This window comes from Neofelis nebulosa, chromosome 2 (genome assembly GCF_028018385.1).
Source record: "Neofelis nebulosa isolate mNeoNeb1 chromosome 2, mNeoNeb1.pri, whole genome shotgun sequence".
NCBI classification, from domain to species: domain Eukaryota; kingdom Metazoa; phylum Chordata; class Mammalia; order Carnivora; family Felidae; genus Neofelis; species Neofelis nebulosa.
In genome coordinates, this window is record NC_080783.1 from 78,924,543 (window position 1) to 78,948,920 (window position 24,378).

Consider the following 24,378-nt stretch of genomic DNA (forward strand, 5'->3'; position numbering starts at 1 on the left):
AACGAATGTGGCTGGAGTCAGCTCTTCCCTACGTGTATACAAGGAAAACTTTACTTGCCTCCAGAATTTTCTTGAGTTTTTGGGATGATTTTATAGAAACAGATGCTGCTATAATTGAGTGCAGTTGCTAGATTCCATTCAAAGGAAGGAAGGGGGTGAAAAAAAGAGACATGTTAAAAATAAGAAACTCTAATTGGAAACTGAAAATTTAACACAGAAGAAAACAGACCTGCATTTAGACCTTAAATATGCTGAGATTCTATTTTTCTTCAACATAACAAATTTAACTTGTCCTGCTAGGTCTTAGGTAACCATGTCATTACATGCAAGCTCTCTCTCAAAGTATATGAAATAAGAAGAAATGTCAGAACTTATCACAAAATCTGTAACCAATGGGACTCAGAGCTCAGAGTCCACAGCATCTTCTAGTAGAACTCAATTCCCTGCCCACCTCCTCACATCATGTAAGACAATATGTTTTTAAATGAATGGAGCTGTCCAAGAATGAAAACAAAACACCAAAGGAATATAATCAACCTCCAGAAGTTCTCAGAACATGTGTTGAACAGACATGCTACTATAGTCGGTAATTAACAAGTTTATTTAGAAACAGAACTGGGAAAGAACTATTTATGATATTTATGTTTATAATATTAGTAAGTCTCTACCAGATTAACACAAAGGGACAAGAGATGGTTGGCTCTTATTTCTGCATCACCACAGTGTACTATAACAAATCTCCAAGGAAAAAGACTCCTGTGGTAAATTTACAATGCTTCCAATGAAAGCCAGTAAGCCTGTTCGTTAAAGATACAGGGTCATTTTAGAAATGAACGCAACATTTTCAGGTTTGTGAAACCAGCCAGAACACTGGTATCTTCAGGAGAGGAAAAGTTTGAGAAAATGATTTTCCTGGTCCTATGTACTGAGGTGGAAACCCAGAGGACATCCATAGACACAGAAAATGGCATTCTATGGAGGAGAATAGCAATATGGAATATGGAAATCCACTATTTTCACATTACTTGGCATAAACAATGTGAAAAAAAATTGCCAAAATAAAAGTGCAATCTAGAAAGTTCTGGGAAGGAGTCTTTAGAGCCCATGATGCTATGTGCAAATTCTGGAAGAGACTTAAAAGAAAAAAATGATTCTATATCTCTCTGGACCCTCTCCCCTGCCAGAGTTGGTCCACTCACAGGAGTCAGCATCTGAATGCTTTCCGCAAAGTTCCCAATGAAGGCCATGATGGTCATCTTCTGCATGAGTCTCTCAATTTTACTGAACTGCATCATGAACCGGTCTTCATCTGACAAGTTCTCCAGGGGCTTCCTTTCCCGCTCATAGAGCCGGAACACTTTCACCTCATTCTCAGTTGGCAAGAACCTCATCAAACATTCTACAAAGTCTACAGGCAATGTCTTCAAGTCAAATCTGAAGACAGATGTGGACATGTCAGTGTTAGAGTGAACACCTCCTACCCTTTCAACCACACCACCATTTAGTCCTATCCATAAACCACCAATGCAACGAGTTGACGATGCCTACAGCTGCACTGTGAAGATGCCAATCGGTGCTGGCTCCTGACTGCCCAACAAATAGCTCCTTTCTGAGAACCCACACCTTATCACAATAGCCATGCTCAGTTTTTAGCCTACTACTATAGCTTTAAGTCTCTAGAAATCAATAGTAAATGACAGCAGGAAGAGCAAGAAGGCAGGCTAAAACATCTGATGGGTAAGTGGTTCAAGGACACGTAAGTGGTTTTTAAGGCATATGAAGTATTGCTAATTAGGGAAATTAATATTACACAATTACAAAATATCGGGTAAACTCTAATATATTTCAATTAAACCAACAGTCTGGGGTATTTTTTTCTTCTTTAGAAAAAAATGTATCCAAATGCCTGTACAAAGTGGATGCTGTGGCTTAAATGCATACATCCCTTGAAGGTAAACCAGATCTTTTTAGATATATGCTCAATTTGAACAAACCAAGTATTTGCTACAACCTCTAATTTCTTCCCTGGACAATCTTTGTCCGGCAAAATAATATAATTACATCTAACTATCATGACAAATGAGGTATATGGAGGTTAAAAACTAGAATGCATATGACATTTCAACATCAAAAATCAGAACAGAGTATAGGATACACTAGATTACTGGATTACAATCCAGACTGAGGACATGAAATTGGAACAAATGATTTCTGAGGGTCATATACTCCTCCATGAATCTCACCGAAATTTATGAAATACAAGTTTACAATGAACTCATTCCTAACACATCTAAAACATTTGTTCTTTATCATAGTTGAACATCCTCATGACCACAAGAAGGGCCGAAAGATTCCTCTAATAGAAAGCAAATAAAACGAATGCTTCTCTGCAGTTCAAGGATAAAAAAAAAGAACTGAACTTTGTTTAAAATTTCCTGAAAGTTGCTAAAAGAAACAGGAATCACATTCCTATTGTTATGAATTAAAAGATGCATCTGTATCCCATTTGCATTTGGCACTGAACTGTATCATCCACAAATGCCATCAAATTTGTATTCAACACATCTAGAGAGAATTCAGATGCTCCATAGAAGACTGCCAGTCTCTCCCTTTCCTTAGCTCGGGTAATTCTCCATCCGTTGCTATAGGCATATAGGATACCAGACCAAGTAGATAAGTGATGCCACAATCCACTTGTCATTCTTCTCAAATAAATTTCACTCTAAGACGGCACTCCCAAGGAGTATTTCTGGCCCACCCCTTTGGTGGCAGCATTTCATTCAACACTGACATCACACGTACGTAACAAAGGGAATCTCTGGTGTGTGGATATCAAGAACTGCCCCACCTTTTATCTTTGATCTTGCCCCGCTACTGAAATATTTGTTACCTACCGATTCATCACTTGCTTATTTTCAGTTTTATCCTATAAATTTATCAGAATCTAACTTTCCAGAATGCCCTGAACTTACACATGGATAGCTTTACATATCTCGTCAGCAGTCTTTCCAGCTTTCCTCAAAGTTATGGCTAGATTTTTGGCCCTATTTGCTTCCAGTAACGTCACTTTGTTTGATCCCTTCTGTGTTATCTTCTGTTTGCTTGAAGAAAGATCAATGGCAGGACCTTGAGCTTTTGTCTTAAATATTTCCTCAAATTCATCCACATTTAAATCCTGGAGTAAAAAGGGATGAAACAGGCAAATTGGATTATACTTAAAAATTAACTTAGGTAACCATTTTGACAGTTTCTTAAGCATCAAAGAACTTACTTTTTCTACTCAATATTTGCCTTTGATCAAGGCTTGCTCTATCTTCCTGTTTGTGCTATGGCATGACTTAGGCCACACAGACAGCCATGAAGGTCTAAAGAAGAGAGCTGATTCCATCTGGCCAATTCAGCTGCCTTTCACTAATTACCTTGCAGAGCTGGCCACCAACAGACTAAAGGATCCATCAAACAGCTAGTGAGTATAATTATTGAGTTCTTATTCACTTGTAGTTCAATAAAGGGTTTTTATGCCCTTTTATAAATTAAGGGCAGGGTTTGTATTAGATACATATTTTGTGGCATCTACTGAAGATCATCAAAACCACTCCATAGTAACATAACTTTTAAACACAGTTTTGAAACAATCTTGCAAAATAGTGTCCTATTCTCTAATATTAGAGAATTTTCTTTTCTTCTTTCCATCAAGGCATTTAAAATACTAGCATTTTATTGCTGAAACTTCCAGGTTAGCAGAGCACCCATTTGAACTTTGCCTCACAGAGAACCAGCCCCTAGTTTCTAACCAACGAGAAAAATACCTCCAGAATCCGCTCATCATCAATTTCGTTGAAGACTGTGCCATTGATCTGATTTGGCTTCAGGGCAACCCAGTTAAAAACTGGCATTCTGAATTTCGTCTTGATTGGCTTCTTAATTTTCACAGCTACAGAAGTCAGAGAGGATCAAATTAAGATTCCACCCAAACCCCATGACTCTCAAGAACAATCAGAGTAGTCCTTGCAGATGTCACTTAAACACTGCAGGAACACTGGCAAGAGGTGCCCAAGTGTTTTTAAACACAGAAAACATCACACATGGCTTTGGCAAGAGTAATCTGAGGTTTATCATTTGGTTGACTGATGCAACACTATAGGAAAGTTTTCTAAGAGCCAGGGTTTTGTTTTTTTTTTGTTGTTGTTTTTAATGCAGGCAAATGGATTGCTGCATTACGATCACAATGTTAGGACAATGTGTAGGACAAAGTACCAGGGAGCAAAAATTATTAATGATGTTAGTAGACAGTAGAGAGGACAAATAGTGACACTGGTGAATGTGAGTCAAATTTTGAAATCTTAAATTCTCAGTTCTAGAACACACATTTCCAAAGCAATCTTAAAAGATGATCAGGGACTGCAGGGAGTGGCTGTCTATACCACCAGGAATGTGACGTCAAGAAGACTGACTTTCTGTAACGTCGAGCAGCAACGCATTCTTGTGAACAACTTTGACAATGGGGATTATATTCAGGCTGAGTTATTCCAACCACACCAAGGGCCATGAACAGCCCCAAACAGAAAATATTTAAGATGATAGAAGGGGTGCTTAGAAATTACGATTAGTACTGCTTTTTGAGACTGGCCACAGTCCCTTCCCCCTTTTTTAAGGAGCAAGTCCTCCCCAGGAGTCAGCTAGATGCAGCTAGAAGGTATCAATGAACCCATTAAAAAACACAGAAAACCTCTTAATAGAGAGGAAGGGATCTATCTTCCAGGAGTCAGGTAAGGAACTGCCGACTCCTCTCACTGTGGGGAAATGAGCTAAAAAAGGAAACCCATTAAAAACTCCATTAATTAAGGACACATCATAAAGCAGTCTTCCAGACCCATCTAGCTAGACGCACGTATCCTCTTAAGTCTATCCCGGGATGCCCACCACACTATTTGGGAGCTTCACTATCTGCCATCATCAGCACGAGAGAGAACTGCAGTGCACAACAAAATAAACCCAACGTACGCTGGGCTTTTACCTGGCTGCCTGCCATTCCTCCAGAGTTACAAAAGCCATATAAACAGCAGGAATGTCATCTGATAAATCCACAGAAAAGCATGCAGGAATACAGAAACACTGCCTTTGTAAACCAGGCCTTTCTACCACCACGTGACACCTTAGTCCCCACCCCCAGAAGTGTTGGATTGCTCGCTGCCCTTCATTTAGGTCTACACTGCCCAGGAAAACCCATGTCCTCCACAGAACAAAGAAAGAGACCTTCCTCTAATCTGGCCTTTGAACAATATGGAGGGAGAAAAAGCAAGAATAGAGGAAAAGCTGTAAAGGGATCTTTCCACAGTCTGAGCTGGCGGGTTGGTGCCATTTGACTCCACCATCCATCCACGGATACCGCAGGCCTCAGGACACTGGCTAAAAGTCATTCCATCTGCAGCCACGCTACTTCTAACTCCTCAGCAAGATTAAAAATAAGCCTGAGATCAGAACACGGGCAAAAATAGGTTATCTTCAGAAAGATGATCCTAACTCCCAATGGGGAATGGGGGGGTGGGTTGTAGAAGGAGAGGCCTACAGGTGACCATGACAGACACAGTGCTCGCAGGGTTCAGGCTGAAGGCAGTGGCTCCACGTGGTGGTAGGTGTTCCATGAAGAGAGCTGGAGACCAGTGGGAAAGGCCTGGAAACACAGCACCTAGCAGCCTGTCCTTGTCCTGTGGAGCAACTACCCTTTCTCCCCCAGAATAAATCTAAAATCCTCCTAGAATTGATGCCTTGGATCCAACTATGACAATTAAACTAAAAGAGAAAAAAACAAAACAGAACAAAACAACAACAACAAAAAAACCCACTCCTTTTCTCTTAGGGGGAAAGGAATATGGCATATAAAATCCAGGCTGTCTGCTCACCGAGCCACGATCTATTCTACTAAAATGCACGAGCAAACCTGGAACACTAGTCAGCCAACAGCGAGACTTCCCACAGACACAGGGTCAAAATGCAATGGTTCAGTGTAAGATGGAGTGAAAACATGTCAAGGCACAGTGTGACCAACGGGAACACATGGCAAACACTCAAAACACTCAGTGAAGAGCAACCTACAGAAAAGCTTGATTGGCCCATCTTTTGTGGAAGCAGAGAGAACAAAGAAAATATAAAAAAAAAAAAAATTAGATATGGTTAGAGTCAAGCTACTCAGCAATTCACGCACTTTTAGCAGAGAATTTCATGCTTCTTGGACACATTTCACAAGGCAGCACAGAGCCAAAAATTCATTTCCATTCGGACCTGCCTTGAAGACTCCCTAATTATTTTGTTTTAAAAAGTAATCCTTTTGGGGCGCCTGGGTGGCGCAGTCGGTTAAGCGTCCGACTTCAGCCAGGTCACGATCTCGCGGTCCGTGAGTTCGAGCCCCGCGTCAGGCTCTGGGCTGATGGCTCGGAGCCTGGAGCCTGCTTCCGATTCTGTGTCTCCCTCTCTCTCTGCCCCTCCCCCGTTCATGCTCTGTCTCTGTCTGTCCCAAAAATAAATAAAAAACATTAAAAAAAAAAAAAAATTAAAAAAAAAAGTAATCCTTTTTAGAAAAGGGGAAAAAATGATTTCATTATAGTGGTCCCAAACAGCCATAACTGAATTGTGCTAGGTCTTGCAGAAGAAATGAGAAATGTTTTAATGAAAAATAATCAGCCAAGTATAAATTCTCATCGTGAACTTCCAAAGTACATTCTCCCAAAGAGACAGCACAGCAGTCTGTTACAGATGACCGAAGCAGGAAATGGGAGCCAGACTGCTCCGTCAAAGATTTGAGGAAGAAGCCTTACCCTTCAAATACACATTCCACACTATGTTTTCTCTCTAAAATGCAAAGAAAACTAGATAAAATTAGGGGACCTCGTTCAGGTCCCGTCTTAGCCACCAAGCACACACCTGCTCATTGCCTTGTTGAAGAGATAGGCCATCCTGTTGCCCATGGATCCCAGGGCCTAGCAATGTCACAGGCTTCTGGGTTCCGGGAGCCCTTGGTATATCATCCCAGCTCTGTCTCTTGGCCCTACTGGGACATCCTGACTCTGTCTGACCTCTTGATTCCAGGGAGAAAGTTACCCAACACACTGGCAACACCCCTCACAAAATGTGCTCCATAATGATCTCATAATCCTTAAATCTTATAAAACAGAACATCTTGCAGTCCATAAATGGACACTTACGGCACTTAGAGAAGTTTTGTAAATCCCACACACGGTCCTCTAAAAATGGTGTAAGACACATAAGGGACAACTTCCAACTGCAGAACCCTGAAGGTAGCAGTGGTCATCAGCTGAACAGAGAGTTCCACACTCTAAAGCTGAGGCAATTGAGAGAGCCTACAAATTTTTAAAGTTAAGTAGCGAGAAGAACCCAGGCAAAAAAATTAACCAGAGAGGACAAGCGTTCTACCAGAGGGAGCCCTGGACCTGTGCATCGTAGCCTCATGGCTCTTTCGCTTTGCCAAAGCAGTTGTGAGTTCTAGAGGAGAGCTCGAGCGAATGGGAGTGGAGGCTATGCCACACGGAGTTTTTGCCAAGGACAAAGGAAGTAGTAGCAAAGGAGACACCCCATAGCAGCCGTGTCTCCGGGCGCTACAAGGAAAGCCTCATCAGTGAGCCAGGTGCACATGCCAGTTCCAGGTTTTCACACTCAGTCACTGAGAGCAGCCTGTTGATGGAATGGATTCCTGGGGCTTCTCAAGAGGTTTTGGTTTGCTTACATTCCAAAACCCAACAGTTCCATGAAGATACACCTTCAACTTTTGTCCTTCAGAAGCAATAAAAGTTCTAGAAGAAAGTACTAAATGGGGGAGACCTTGAAAGGTAGAACTAAATCACTGGATTACTGTGAACAGTACTTTCAACAAGCATCTTATTTCTTTCTCTGAAAATTTTGTGGAGGTTGGGGTGGAAGTAAACACCACAGCTTCAACGTGAATTAAGGAGGTTGCTCTGGGTCACTCAGATGAATGTGCCCTAATGGCTAGCCAGTACAGCTGCTGCTGGGACACTCTTGAGGGATGGAGTGGGCAGCCTGGAAATCTCTTACAGCTAAGATGGTCATGTAGACATTGGACAAAATGCTCTGGGAACTACCACACGTGTAAGAGTGGTAGTTCTGCATCAGAAATAAGAGATCTCACCAAGAGACAGACGTAGAGGAGGAAGCAGAATTATCTGATGTCACGCAGACATGACATGGCAAAGCTCAGAGCAATTCAAAATGCCAGGGAAATGCTCCATGACTGAGAAAATCGCTGTGGTATTTTAGAAAATAGTAAAAAGTCACTTCCAACAGACAGAAATCAGAACTTCTATTTCAAGGCATTAGAACGACTCTCTTCTTCTCGCCCCCCACACACCCTATTTCTGGTGAGGGGTGCCGCATTCTACCCTGGTTAGCAGGAGGGTAGCATGTGCTATGCGGAAGCATTTCAAGGCACACAGATACTGGTTTTGGCAACATCTTCCCTTGAAGCTTCAGCTCCACTATAGTGAATTCTATCTTCAAATGCACAGAAGAAATGCCTAGAAACCTACATCAGGCAATCACACAGAAAGGCATTTTTCTCCTTTTGTAAACAACATTGCAAGTACCTTCCAAAAACAGAGCTCTACTACAGATGTCCACAGGTGTTTGATGAACCCATGAAAATGCACGTATCCCTAAGAAGGTAACTAGTTTTCCTTCCCTTTCCTAGTGGGGAGAGTGGAAGGTGGGAAGACTGGAAAATCAGAACTCCCTGCTAGAGAGAGCGTAACAACAGCTACTCAGAGAAAAATGCCTCCTGTGAAGAATTTCCCCTTTACTGGCTACATTAGCAGGAATGATATTAAGAGGAGATACATGGGACTGCAGGAGACTTGGACTTCCAAAGAATGGCTTTAAGGCCTCCAGGGGTAACACAAATGAGTATTTCTTGCACAAGTACCCGGGACTCCTTTCCAAGCTCTTACCTGCTAGTCCTGAGTTGAAAACCACTGTGGGTGAGGACGTCCCAGGCAGCGGGGGTGCAGAGGGAGGAGGTGGGGGAGGTAAAGGAGGAGCTGGCACAGTCTCAGCTGCAGGACCTGGGAGAGGAGGGGGAGGAGGAGGGGGTGGAGGCGGTGGGGGAGGGGGAGGGGGTGGTGGCGGTGGTGGCATAGGTGGCGTTACTGGGCCATTTTGCACTAGCAAAAAAAAGAAGACACAAATTGCCTTTGAAAATAGGAGAACGGTTTCACCTGCTGGATGTCACATGCACATAAAGGAATCCAAAATCAAAATCATGAAAAGGACACAGGATTTTTTTCAGTGACTCTAAAATCTACTCAGTGAGAAATAAAGAATATACTGCAGCATATGTAAAATGAAGTTTTATAACCTAAATCTCAAAATGTAAAAAGTTTTTAAAATCAGTGAGTAAAAGAAAATGCCAAGAAAAGCAAAGTGCACAAATGGACAGCAGATAAAAGAAGAAATACAAATATCCCAAATACTACCCTCAATTCTCCTACCAGGCTCCTCACCTGCTTCAGGTGTGTCTGATGATGGAGGTAGTGGTGGGGGAGGAGGGGGCAGGGGGCCCGAGGAGGCAACCCCCATTGCTGGTCCCACAAAATTACCCACTGCCACCTCTGACCCTGTGGACAATGTGCCAGAAGCCACAACTGGCAGAATGGCAATGTCCCCATCCCCTTTCTTCTGAATTTTAATGGTCCCTTGTTTCTCCAGTTCATGAATCTTTTTTTCCAGGGTAGACTGTCTTTGAATGGCTTCTTCTTTTTCTTTGACCATTTTCCTTAATGTGTGAACCTGGGTATTTGCATCTTTGTAGATTTCCTGCAAAAGAGTTCGCAGTCACCAGTCTATCTTCATGCAACATCCATACCTCTTACCATCAGGTTGGCAAATTGAGGATCAAAAAAATAACCAAACAAGGGGCATCTGGGTGGCTCAGTTGGTCGAGCATCCAACTTTGGCTCAGGTCATGATCTCACAGTTCGAGAGTTCGAGCCCCACACTGGGCTCTGCGCCTACAACTCGGAGCTCAGAGCCTGAAGCCTGCTTCTGGTTCTGTGTCTCCCTCTCTCTCTGCCCCTCCCCTGCTCACACTCTATCTTTTCCTCAAAATTAAACAAACATTAAAAAAAAATTTTTTAAGAAAATAACCAAAAAAGTTAAAAGGAAGGATACTGATATACACGTAAGAATTCTATAGAACGCAGCCTCCTATAAAAGTCCTATTCATTCTCAATTGTTCACTGGTAATGCATGCAATATACTCTAGCAACTGTTATCACCAATATAGTTCTTTCCATTAATAAGTACAGCTAATTCAATTTTCCCTGCAGGTGGAGACAAGCAAGGCAGAGATGACCCAAAAATAATTTTATAGCTGACTTTGGAATATCCCGAGGATATTCTGGTGGGGCAGAATGTTTTCCTTTTTACTTGTTTTAAAATTCATTTGTAACTCCTAGACACGTATCGGCTAACAGTAGACAAAAGTCCCTAAGTCAGATTTGGATAGAAGTCAGACTGGGATTAAAAATCTGCAAAGCATAGAAGAATCTACTCATGAATACCCAGGGGCTGACTGTTCTTGAATGGGTTTCTCTGGCCTTCACAATGCCCTCCTGCAAGCTTAGGACAGCAATCACTGTAACCTTTTCCTTTTGGTTTGCAGTTAACAGAACAGGCCAACACTTCCCTCTACTAATTACTTTTTTTTGTCCAGGTTTTTAGCAGAAAACAAAAAAGTTGCAATTTTCAACTTAAAGGCTGTCCTCGTTCCTTTCATAAGGGGCTCACGAAGGTTCCAGGGAAAGGATTGTCTGGAACGTACTTGCTGGGTCTTACACATGTGATCTCTCACCACAAACCTCCAGCAGGCAGGGAAACATTCTTCACACCCTGTCTATTATTAATAATCTGAGAGTCTGACTTGAATTGAGTCCATATGCTACAACTCTGTCTCGATGGCGTGCCAAAAAATAAATTTCCTAGAGTTAACTGTAGGACATGTCAAAATATCAAGCAACACACACAGACATGATAAGCATCGCGTAAAATGTGCCATTTCATCAACGATGGTGTAGAGGCAAGCCATTTGCCTGAAAGCCCTCCAGGCATTTTGGTGATTTTATGTTCCACACAATTCCAAACACATGGATGGCACTCCGTAAAAACCTGACATGTAAGGTAAAACAATGCTAAGGCCAAATAAAATAGCTGGGATCATCTGATAATAAAATGGATTGGTTTTGCTTTGCCTTTTCTTTTTTTTTTTTTTTTTAATTCTTTTGGTGAATGACATTAGATCTTGCCTGTGTTGTGATTTCACCGTTTCCACGGCAACCACCAAATCTGGTTTCAAGTAGAAGTAAAGCAAAAAAATACAAAGAAGTCCAAGTCCTAGTAAAAATAAATAAGTGGCATGAATTAAATCCATGCTGTGTTTTTATTTCCAAGCAAATGGGTGATCCACTGAATCAAGTCAGACTTGTCCAGATGGGAAAATATTGTTGCTCTCGAAAACTGTGATAAGGAAGTACTGAACCCCCAACATTTGATTGCAAACACATGTGTATCCATCCCTAACTATGTGTACTTTTCATCTGAGTATCGCCTCTGAAATGATTCCAATAAATACGTTGCATCAATGCATTCCTCTGACATGAATGTAGTCCACATTCTACTAGAGCTGGGGCACCTTCCCTGCAATGCCCATCTGGGGCAGCTGCCGTCAGCACACTCACTCGAACAACATCTAGCTCCTTGTTCCTCTGCATCAGCTGCTTTTCCAGTTCCACGATCTTGGACATGGCTTCATTCTCTGTGTCTTGCAGCTTTTCAGACAGCTATAAAGGTATAAAAGAGAAGCTGTGTCACAACACACGACCATTCTCATCAGGTCCTCGGTTCTCAGAAAGTAGAGCTCTACTGGGGCCCAGAGTGCTGCATGTGTTCTACAAGCTGTTTTTCTGGAAACATTAATATTTACAATACGATTCTGAATACCTATTTGTTTCTAATAGGAATTAATAATTTATACATGATCCTTAATAAAACCCATATGTCAGTTCCTTAGTGTTTCAACATACACAGTGTACCTCCCTCAATTTCCTCAGGGGCTGGCAGAAGGGGCTCACCAACGTGAGCCTGCAAGGGTGGGAAACAGGAGGTGAGGCAAGAGGGGAAGTTCACCTTTCCTTCACTAAGAAAAGCCCATTAGGCACAAGCTTTTCAAATTTATCAGTCCAGAAAACTTGGTTCTGTTATTACAGAACACCAGCTTAAAAAATAGTACTGCTTGTTTTGACCCAAACTAACCCAAGTAATAAAAGTTATTTGGAGGGACAGTTCAAATAAACAGGCAGCCTACTTCAAAACTGGGTTATGTGAGGCTCAGTCGGTTAAGTGTCCGACTTCGGCTCAGGTCATGATCTCATGGTTTGTGGGTTCGAGCCCACCCCCCCCCCCCGGTCAGGCTCTGTGCTGACAGCTCGGAGCCTGGAGCCTGCTTCGGATTCTATGTCTCCCTCTCTCTCTGCCCCTCCCCTGCTCATGCTCTGTCTCAAAAATAAATAAAACATTAAAAAAAAAAAAAGTGGGTTATGTGAGTATGGTTATGGACAGCTGGCTGAGGCTTCAAGAGGAAGACAGTATGAGCCACGTGTTAACTAATTACTTTTCCCACAAGCCTCTGAAAGTGAGCTACTTCTGATTTCCCACATCTCACTGAAAACGATCACAAGTAAAGAACACCAGAGAGGCAAGGTGAGGAGGAAGGGTAGAGGTTAAAATGCTGATCAGGTTCAGAATAGGATACAAATCTTTCAGGGCAAGGCCGATAAATGCCCTTCCTAAGCAGGTACCAAGCAGGTCACTACAACACTTAACAAAGGGAGGGGGGCGGTGTGAATGGCTGGCTCACCAACTTGGCTTGACCACAGCCATGAAGATAAGATGCCCATTTTCAGAGTGAGGGACAAAGGTGAAGGACATCACACACATACAATACTCTCAACTAAGAAAGTGTAGAGGGAAATAATCGGACCATTCAAATGGGAAAATAATATTGCTCTAAAAAGAGACAATTCAATTACAGCCAAGGACACTGTCAAGCAGAATTTAACAAACAAATCTGGTTCTCACAATGCTTAGGTCTTTAAGAAGCACCATTTTTCTGTTCATTCTCACAATATTCAAATGTTTGCTTAATGGATGAATAAATGGACAACCTCTGAAGGCCTTTAGACTTATATTCAACTTAGTCTGTGGTGAAATAAATCCCTCAAATCAAAATAAGTCCCTGCCCTGAGACAGAGTTAATGTAACACTGATAGGACACTCCTCAAAGAAGAATAGATTTAAGGGAACGCTAATTTCCTTGAAAATGCCTGTAGCTGAAATGAATTTTTACTGCACGTGAGTAACCATAAGGCAGGACTAGGAAGACTGGCCATCAAGAAGAAACAAGACCATCCTGTCCATGGGCCTGTATGGACACATTCAGCAGAACTGACTTATATTCAGAAGACCAGGAGTGAAATAGAACTTGTTGATACATCACACCAAACTTCTAGGGGCACCTGGGTGGCTCAGTCAGTTAAGTGTCTGACTTCACCTCAGGTCATGATCTCACATTTCATGAGTTCAAGCCCCACATCGGGCTCTGTACTGTCAGTGCGGAGCCCGCTGTGGATCCTCTGTCTCCCCTCTGTCTCTGCTCCTTTCTACTTGTTTTTTGCCTCTCTCTTTCTAAACAAACAAACAAACAAACAAACTTTAAAGAAAAAATAAATCCAAACTCCCAAAGAGATTGAACATTGTGTAGCAATGGCAGTTCCACTGAGGGACTGGGTTGGGTGGGAGGTGAGGAAGACACTGATAATGGTCTATTCGCTCTGGGGCTTATTTTAGCACAAAGCACTAGAACCCATCCTCCATGGGCCCGTGTGAACGCATGTGGTAGAAGATGACTTATATTCAGAGAATATGAGTAGAAAGGTCTTCACATCAGCCCAAATTCACATATTCAAGTTTCATTTCCCCTCTACATGGCGCCAATCGCCTCACCTTCTGGGATAAGTAAGATGGCCAGGAAATCTGGGCTCAGCAGAAACTGAGCAGGTGAGCTAAGGCAAGGCAATGGATTCCCTTTAGTTTTAAGTAACAAACATGCCTTCTTTGAAAGAACCCCGGGTGGCTTTTGACAGCTCTCGATCTCAAGCTGCAGTTCATCCCTATACTCCAAATCCTTTCATTTTCTGCGGTAACAGCCAACACTCATTCTGCTTGGCACCCAGTTACACAAAGTCAGTTTTTCCTTTCCCAAGATGTAGTTACATGAGAAATGTTCTCCTCCAGCTCTTCCACCCTCTCCAAGGCTGCATTCTTGGTTTCAGCATCTTCCAGCAGAGCTCCCACGTCAAATACGTTGTCCAGGTAAGCCTGAATCTGCACCTGCAGCTTATCACTCTCAGTGTGCTTCAGTTTCTAAAAATCAAAACACAAGAGAAGGCGGTGTCAGCACAGCTGTGGACACAGAGCATAATGATACAACAGCCCATGTGGTTTTTGTTTGTTCCAAACAGTCCAATCTGTGCCAAGAGAGGGTTTGATGTAGCATCCTCCTCACGACAATTACGGAGTGTTCTTCTAAGAAGGTATAATCACATTACTTTCCGATGAACACCCTCTTCCAAATATATACAAGTTTCCTTCCTAATCCTTCCCAAAGATATAGTCCCCATGTAGGCATATTCCAAACTAATACATCTTGACACAGGTGAAATCGGACTACAGAAAAATTAAGAGCAGCTGCAGAAGGAGCAACAGTCCCACGTAACAAATTTGAGAGGCATCTGTGTGCAAGAGGTGGTTACAGTAGCAGCAGTAATTTGCCTGGGCAGAGATGGTAATTCCAATGAGGATTAGGTTGGATGGGAGGAGGAGAAGACATGGGTAGACAGTGAAGTAGCCAGGGGGCTTATTTCAGCATAAATTGCTAGAATCTGCCTTCCATCATAACTTCCTTAAGATACTGCCCCAGCATAAGGAGTTCTGGGCTTCCCAAAGCACAGATCAGGAAGCCACTCATTGCATTACAGACCCAGGCATCCAAAGGAAGTCAACCAGCTTTAAGGTGAAATTAGAGGTCAAGGTAACCTATGAATCTTCCTTACAAGTAACACAAGTCCTGACTTCCCCTGGGGGAACAGATGAGTGGCTAGGATAATACTGGCATACAGATGACACCAATAAATATTTACTGAACAAATCAATGGCCACTAACAAGGCTGGGTTTCTGTAAACGAATGAAGTATTTATTATGTGCTTATAATATTAATCTTCTGACCACCTCTATGAGGGTCCAGAACCAACACACCAAAAAAATTAAAGAAATACAGAGTTTGGGGAAAATCTTCAACTTTTCAGAGGACTTAGGCTCAACATAAATTCTAAGAGAGATTTGCTCCTAGGTCTAATCTGGAATTCTTCAACTTAGTGTGCCCTAAAGAGAGTATGTTCCATCTTAGTTTAAGAGTACAAACTGAAAAAGACATTTCAATAAGGACGAAGCCTAGAAAGGGAAATGAGGAAGAAGCTCAGAGGTTTTTTCACAAAGTACACAATGAGTAACAGGCACTGCCCTAATGTGTTACGATTCGCCATCGCAGCCTTGACCTGAAGGAGCTCAGCACGACCATCACAAAATGGAACCCAGAATGCCATTAGCAATCTATACACCCCATTTTTGCTCAAATACTGCCACTCCCAGGGTATGTAGGGAAAGAGGATAGAGAAACCTTGACCTCAGAGCAGGAAAAACCTCTCAATACCATATTCTGTCAAAGATATTAGTGATTACTTAGATAAGAAAACAATTCAAACCACTCTTTAATGAAAATCCATCAGACTCTCCCTGAGTACAGTCCTTAGACAACGTTAGGCCAGTATACCTAGGGCAGCCTGGCTGGTCTGATAAGCCAGCTGATGAGCTCAGAGAGCAACCAATGCTATGATTCTGCCTCACAGTAAACTGTAATTCCCTGGCTTCAGTCCTGACGAAGATGGGCAGCTGAAATCCAGAGATGTCCAAGGGAAGTGCTTATATCTCTTCTTCAGGGCTAGAAACAGATTTGAAATTGAGCTCAACAATTCTTGCCCTCTCACTAGTAGCCTTTCAAATTGAAGGGGACCACTGGTGTACAGAAGGGAAAACAGAACTGCTCAAGAGTCAAAGGACATGAGGGCATCCTGTGCACACACAGCTATTCAAGTCCATTTATGATTTTCACCTAAACTTGCTGTTTCTTAGGTGAAGGAAGAACTATAGGGAACTGGCTGAGCACTTCCACAGGAGAGGCAGAGAAAGAGAAACTTTAGATCTCTTCACGAACCGAGAACTTAAAAGTGGAACTTCTAAAGCCACAAATGCATTAAACAGAATTTAACGGCTCTACAGGAGGAAGTCTCTAGTGTCCATTTCCTCATGACTTTTTTATACTCTAAGCATTTATTCATCACTCTTAAACAGTCTTGGTTTCACCTCCCCTGCCCAGATAGGGTCCCCAGAGTAACCAAGAACGTGGATTGCCCAATAGCCCAGATGAAGGGTGCAATGAGACTTGGTCCAGACAGAGTTCAAGAGCAGAGGTGAGCTACAGTGAGAGGCTACAAGAGGTTGTCTGACTCCAACACTAAAAGGCTGCTGACAGAAGACAGACTGAGCTCCCAGGAGGTCTTCAAGAATCCAGTTTCCCTGGCAAACTGCATCACTCAGATACGTTCCCTTTAACTAGTGCTACGATACTTGACTGTACAGAGCTTGAAGTGTTCTTTAGTCACGGCGGAAGTGTATCTTGAAGGTAGGCAATAAATCAAGTCTTACATTGGAGCCAAAGGTCACAGTTATACTTACATCCAAGTATTCATCCAGGCCTAACTTGGTAAATTCATACTGGAGGTGAACTCTGAAATTCATGTCTTCTACTGAATGGACTACAATATTAATAAACTGCATAGAGGCCACCTGCAATGAAATTGCCAGTGGGTTAGATGGCTGAAAACTTGTTTTCTCAGTTTAAACATAGGCATATGCTTTCAATTACACAAATCTAAACTCACTCACCGACCTCCTTTTCCTTCGTTTCATTGGGTCTTTAAAAATATTTTGTAATTTTTCAAATTCAAAAGTCATAGAGATACCACAGTAAAATACCCCTCGTCATCCACTAGGGTGACCATGATCAAAATGGAAAACCATACCGAGAGCTGCAAGGAGGTGGAAAAAGTGGAACCCTCATCCACTGCTGCCAGAGATGTAAACCAGTGCAGCCACTTTGAAAAGTTTGACCACTCCACAAAATATTAATGACAGAGTTACCATAGGATCCAGCAACCCTGTCCTGGGTATATACCCATGAGAAATGAAAATACATGTCCATCCAGAAACTTATACACAAATGTTCATAATGGCATTATTCACTATTATTTATATTAGTATAACTAATATATATTCTATATATCGTATTATTTTATATTATTCATTATTTCCCAGAAAGTGGGGGGGGGGGGGGGAGAACGCAATGTCCATCAAGTGATGGGTTAAAAAAATATAACCTATCAACACAATGGAATATTAGGTGACAATAAAAAGGCAATGAAGTACTGATGCATCTTACAATGTGGATGAACTTGAAAACATTATGCTAAATGAAACCAGTCTGTCATAAAAGACCATATAAGTTATGATTCCATCCATATGAAGTATCCAGAACAGGCAAGTCTGTGGAGATAGAAAGTAGATTAGCAGCTGCCTAGGTCTGGGGATAGGAAATGGGCAGTAACTACTGACGGGGTCTTTCTGGGATGACAATGTGTTCTAAATCAGACTGCAGTGATGGCCACACAACCCTGCAAGTATGCAAAAAATGTGTTGAATTGTCCACTTTCAATGGGTAGGTTAGATGTTATGTTAACCACCTGTCAGTAAAACTTTTTAAAAAGTCTTATGGGTGGGTATATAGAACAAACTGTGTAAGTTATTACAGGCATGTTATAGAAAATGTGAAAATTATTATAAAAAAGAACATTTTAAAAAACCACCTATAATCCTATAATCGTACCACAGGATAATCACTTCTAAAATTTCACTATGGGCTCGACCATACCAACAAGATCGTAATAGGATCTTTGACCCATCTTTCTGTTTTAATCAACCGGCTTCCATTCCACAAAACCCCTCGATTTACTAGCTCCCCATAACTGCATCAATGGCCCTGAGACCTGCCACAGAGAAAATCAGTCCTTGGTTTGGTAAAGAACAAAACAAAGTTGAACAGATCTATTCTTTTTTCCTTTTTTTTAAGGTTTTATTTTTAAGTAATCTCTTTCCCCAAAGTGGGGCTCAAACTTACAATCCCAAGATCAACAGTCACATGCTCTACCAACTGAGCTAACCAGGAGTCCCTATCTTGCTTTTAATGCTGACAGTTTAAGGGCACCTGGGTGGCTCAATCAGTTAAGCATCTGACTCTAGATTTTGGCTCAGGTCATGCTCTCATGGTTCATGAGCCTGAGTCCCACATTGGGGCCCCAAGTTGACAACGTGAAGCCTATTTGGGATATTCTGTCTCTCTCTGTCTCTCTGGTCCTTCCCTGCTCTCTCCCTCTCTCACAGTAAATATATAAAACTTAAAAAAAAAAATAGTGACAGTTTATTTATGGTGAAAATACCTAATACTTCCCCTCAATGGGTAAATGCAGTCTGTACAAGGAGGCAAAATGATTAAAAAAATGATAAAAAAAAAAAATAGTGACAGTATATTTATGGTAAAAATATCTTACTAATCCTTTCCCTCTATGGGTAAACACAGTCTGCACAAAAAGGTAAAGTGAGTGAGGGATCCAGATTCACATTTACTCTGAAAACTGCCTTCTTCCTCTCTCCTCCAAACCCAGTTTCTTTTATCTTTTTTCAAATTGTTTCTATCGAGTTAGACTCTTTTTTGAGTATATGTTATACACTGGCTATCTCTGGAAGATATGTCAACTCTCTTGGTTCAAGGAGATTCTTTTGCAATTTAACTGAAAAAATGACTTCAAGTTCTATGGTTAAATGAGCTAAAGAAAGATTGTCAGGGTTTTTTTCCTTCTTCCTTCTGCTGCATTAGAAAAATTTATATTGTATTTTATGAGGAATATGTTGTTAAGGAGGTTGTGCAACTTAACTGCATTCCCAAGGACAGTTTAAGAAAAGCCTCATTTTCTGGAGGAAAATATGGTTGGATTTTTCCATTTCTCTTCTGAATAGTTGTTGAGTTTTATGATATGCCTGAGAAGCAACTATTTGCTAGGTGACAGATCATTGTACCTGTATATTAGCAGTTTCTAAATTAGGTTCCTTGATGCATGTACATATAAGTAAATGACAAGAAATATACTCTCATTTCTAAGAAGTGCAGGCATTTTAAAGGGCTTAATTATATATAATTTCAGCACAAACTCAAATGGCAGAGGGATCCACAAGGTATGATAATGAGTGAAGTATACCAAGTGTAATACAGTAAGAAATGGTGTGGGCCACGGCAAACTAGAAGGAGGATCTTTAGACTTAAAAATGGGCAGGGTGGGGGGGGGGAGCAGTGCTTGGGTAGCTCAGTGGGTTAAGCATCCGACTTCGGCTCAGGTCATGATCGCAGGGATGATGAGTTCAAGCCCTGCATCAGGCTCTGTGCTGACAGCTCAGAACCTGGAGCCTGCTTTTGATTCTATGTCTCCCTCTCTTTCTGCCCCTCCCCCGCTCCACCTCCCTCTCTCTCTCCCCCCAAAATAAGGAAACATTGAATGAATGAAGAAAGAAAGAAAGAAACAAACAAACAAACAAACAAACAAACAAACAAACAGACTAACAGACTAACAGACTAACTGACTGACTACTTGGCCCCAGCACTTGATACTCTGCAAAAACAGGGCCTAGTGTTGGCAGAAATTTTTAATTGAAAAAATTAGAAATCTATATTTGTATGCACAACTTTCAAATTTTTAATGGAAGGACATCACTGTCAGACTAAACTCACAAGCCTATAGGCTGGCTCAGCCTGGGAGCCTCCAGTTTGCAACCTCAGCTTTCAGGAACAAATAAGTTGCCCCTATGAAGGCAGAGGAAAGAAACTACTACAGTGAGCCAGGGCACGACTTCTTCACATATTTATCACTAGTGCAAACATGGGCCTTAAACACTCCCCAAAATCCTAACAGCAAAATTAAAAAGCCAATGTATAGGGTGCCTGGGTGGCTCGGTCAGTCATGATCTCACGGTTTGTGGGTTCGAGCCTGCATCAGGCTCTGTGCTGACTACTCAGAGCCTGGAGCCTGCTTCGGATTCTCTGCCTCCCCCTCTCACTGCCCCTTCCCTGTTTGAACTTTGCCTCTCTCTCTCTGAAAAATAAATTAAAAAAAAAATTTTTTTTAATTAAAAAGTCAATGTAACAGCACTCCTTGTCTCACATTTTTTGCCTTTTTAAACAGCAAATAACATGCTTTATGGAACAGCAAGACTTCTCTATAAACAATTTCATCATTCTCACTACTTTCAGAAGGGCCTGAGGGCTAGGATGCATATAAAATGTAAAGACACAGAAAAAAAGTCACATAAAAGGGTTGGAAATCTCCAAAATTATGTTTCATGTTTTACAGGCACTAAAGCAATTCAAATGAAAAGTGTGCCTGGCACCCTAAGTATAAGTTTTAGAAGACTCACAATGTTAAGGACTGACTGGTATACCTGCTCCAAGCTAGAAGTGACCTGAGGGACAAAGCCCAGGTGAGACCTCCCCAGAGCAGGAGCTGTGTATGTCAACTGGATTAGGTCAAAGAAAGCCTGCAGATCTGGATCCACCCACGGGAAGTCTGTCTCAGAAACCGTCTATCTTCAGTCCAAGATTAAGGTTTAAGTGTATGAATTTGGAAGTTCTCAAACTCCTACTGCTGTTCAAACCTGAAGAGGATAGTCCTACCGCTGAACCACACATCCTTACATGTGAACTATCCCACTAAGGAGAACCGCAGTCTAACTCTGCCCTCACAGAGTTACCAGGGCAGGAATCACTCCTGTAGAGTAATCTGGGGGATATGTACAGTCAATTCTACAAACCAAAGCACTCTAGTCTTTGAGAATATAGTCTGGAGAAAGCCACTGGCTGAGGTATACAAAAAGCAAAATGGGCAAGATTCTTGTTTTCTGGGTTTTTTTGTTTTGTTTGTTTTTCCCCCATGTTCATTTTGAGAGAGAGAGACGGGGGGAGGAGGGGGAGGAAGGGGGAGAGAGGCGGAGAGAGAGAGAGAGGGGGAGAGAGAGAGAGAGAGAGAGAGAGAGAGAGAGAGAGAGAGAGAATATGAATATCCCAGGCAGGCTCCATGCTGTCAGTGCAGAGCCTGACATGGGACTCGATCCCATGAACCATGAGATCATGACCTGAGCAGAAATCAAGAGTTGGATGCTTAACTGACTGAGCCACCCAAGCATCCCAGATTCTTGACTTCTGTCTTCAGGATCCTGATGCAGCTTTACTGACAGCTAAAGCTGGCAACCGCAGGTATATGTACCAGCAGTTAACATCCTTTTCCCAAATGCATGCTTTCATCCTTTATTTGCTATAAATAATTAGTACTTTGGGTCTTTAGTACAGTATGTGCACGAGGAATAAAACTGGAAATAAACACTGTAAGGGAAAAATACAGATTGTGAGGAACACTCTAGATCGAATCTATAGCAGATTACCCTCAATTTTCTGTCCTTTGTAACATTTATATGCACATACACACACATATGTATCATATATAAATATAAACGGGTTTAGGAAAAAAGTGCAGAAACTGAGCTTGCCTTATTGATTGTAATGTGGTCCTGGAATAACTCACCATAAAATCTATGTTATTGTCTTCATTCCTGAAATGTTCCATCAACTTCTCAAAGCGCTGTTTTTCTCCGCAAACCTGAAATACACATTTCATCACGCATATGAAATTCCAAACATAAGCATTCTAAAATTAGAGGCAGGAATTTTAGCATTAATAATTATTTCCAGAATATCTTTTTATTGCCTCTCTCACACACTGTTTCCTTCTCTTCTAAGCTGGTTAACTCACAAACAGCAACATGAGCCAGGCCCTAAAGCTAAGCCTCAGTTTCTTTTAAATGTTCCCCGATATATTGAAATCTATGTCAAATGTGTTTTCCTTTCATTGGTTATTTTTGCAGTCCAACAATTTTTTAGCCTGCATGCAGAATCCCAAAATGTTATGGTTTAGGGGCGCCTGGGTGGCGCAGTCGGTTAAGCGTCCGACTTCAGCCAGGTCACGATCTCGCGGTCCGTGAGTTCGAGCCCCGCGTCAGGCTCTGGGCCGATGGCTCGGAGCCTGGAGCCTGTTTCCGATTCTGTGTCTCCCTCTCTCTCTGCCCCTCCCCCGTTCATGCTCTGTCTCTCTCTGTCCCAAAAATAAATAAAAAATGTTGAAAAAAAAAAAATTTAAAAAAAAAAAAAAAAAAAAAAAAAAAAAAAAAAAAAACAGGTACGCTAAAGGATTTGGACAATTCAGTATTTAAGTTCCTTGAAAAGCAGATTGACAATGTCCCTATTACATCTAAATCAAGTGATTTTAACATAAACTACAACACAGAAGTAGACACCATAGTAGTAAAGTATGTAGTACTACAGTAGACACTTGGGAAGTTCTACTAACCCATTTAAGGCAAGTATAGAAATTTGCAGGAACTTATAAATTAGCAGCCCAGAGGCCTGAAACATTCAGCTCAAATTAATGTTTTCGCCGAACAGGTAAAAGGACAAGATAAATTACTATGAACTCAAGTGCTCCAAAGGTCCTGGGTCTACATTGAGTCAAAAATACAGAGTCAAGGAAAGATTCATAACAAGTAAGAACTCTCTGGAGACTTATTCCCAAAATTAAAGGATAAACTTCAATTCTGCCAGTGACCTTAGCAACCTTTATTTGGAGCCCACTGGCTTATTCTTTCTGCCTTCACAAAGTATACACCTGAACACCCTTGAGCTACATGTAGTGTCAGTAAGACAGTCCCCAGTCTTAACATTTTGAATTTAATCCGGGTTTCACATGCTTAGCTCAGTTTTTTGGTTCTATTTGTGGTCTTAGAAATATATGTAGGATGATCCTGAAAAATTCCCCCAAAATGGTGTTTCATAATGTTATAATGCAGCCACTTAATTCCGTCATGTTAAATCCCACATAAATATTTATTTCAGTGAAGAGGAAGATTCAAGAAGACAGCAGTTTTGTCTGTTTGGTTCACTATGCTACCTTCAGCATCTAAAACAATGCTTCTTACCATGTTGGAAGCTCTCAATAATATTTGTTGAATTACACTGAAAAAAGGACAAATGACTAATTATGTTAAGATAACACTTAATGAAAGGATGATCACGTTGATGAAAAAAGAACCATCAGCCCATAGTAGACAGGTGCTACGGGTAAATCTTTAGTGGTAATTCCTGTCCAAACCATGTGATGGGAACATTAAGCCTTCAGCCTCTGAGGGCCTTCTAAGTCTCAAGGCAACTTAATTTTCTCAATAGATGCACACCACACTTTACCGTATTCAGACAACAACTCTCCACATATTTATACCTGCCTTAACAAAAAATAATTACAGAAGAAACAGTGCATGAACCCAGTCCAGAGGAAGACAACGAGGCTCCAGAGGGAGCACTGGAAGTCAAGCCTTTAAAAGCACGAATCCAATCCCACCGACAGAGCCTGATTCAATGGGACCGGGGGGCGCTGGGTGACACGCACGTGCACAATTTTAAAAACACTACAGATCATTTTGATGCAACTCCACAAAGGCAGAGACATTTAAAGGGATACTTTGTTCTGCCACTCATCTCAGCCAGCCCCTCTGGAGAATATGAAGCAAATTCCTGGAAGCAAAAGGTTTGTTAAGAGGCGGGGGGTTGAGGCATTACAAGCACAGCTCCCTAGACTATGACATCAGCCACATCTTGTGCCCAAAGGGACAAAACTCCCTAGCCTGCAAAAAGGACCCAGTGGGTGAAAACTGCCAAGGCTGGATATGGAAAGGATCAGAATTACAACCTGAATTTTAAGACAAACCCCAACATAAGAACTTGTTTCCCAGGAGAATGGTTTACTTCAATCTGTTTTGGGGAGGTCGGTAGTGGCAGGAGAAAGGAAGAGAAGTTGTCTTGAATCTGCAAACAGCTACCAGCTACCAGAAGCTGTGACTAATGGTCTGTTGAGCAGCTAGCACTCAATAAACTAGAAGAAGCAACAGCTAACAATGAACAGTGATGATGAATACAA

The 24,378-nt window shown here is 41.7% G+C and overlaps 1 protein-coding gene across 10 annotated transcripts in view; it reads right to left on the reverse strand.

Moving 5' to 3' along the window:
- FMNL2 (formin like 2) overlaps positions 1-24,378 on the reverse strand; it is a 314,444-nt gene that overhangs the window by 16,579 nt on the left and 273,487 nt on the right. For 6 of the 10 annotated variants that reach the window (XM_058715257.1, XM_058715262.1, XM_058715266.1 and 3 more), the window contains 11 exons: positions 21,937-22,011; positions 16,934-17,044; positions 14,356-14,505; positions 11,763-11,864; positions 9,531-9,843; positions 8,979-9,191; positions 6,097-6,117; positions 3,810-3,934; positions 2,973-3,175; positions 1,200-1,434; positions 59-127 (listed from right to left, as the gene is read on the reverse strand). In XM_058715257.1, coding sequence (XP_058571240.1) covers positions 59-127; positions 1,200-1,434; positions 2,973-3,175; positions 3,810-3,934; positions 6,097-6,117; positions 8,979-9,191; positions 9,531-9,843; positions 11,763-11,864; positions 14,356-14,505; positions 16,934-17,044; positions 21,937-22,011 — 1,617 coding nt within the window. The remainder of the gene's footprint in view (positions 1-58; positions 128-1,199; positions 1,435-2,972; positions 3,176-3,809; positions 3,935-6,096; positions 6,118-8,978; positions 9,192-9,530; positions 9,844-11,762; positions 11,865-14,355; positions 14,506-16,933; positions 17,045-21,936; positions 22,012-24,378) is intronic. The other 4 variants (XM_058715261.1, XM_058715265.1, XM_058715263.1 and 1 more) reach the window with 1 other exon arrangement.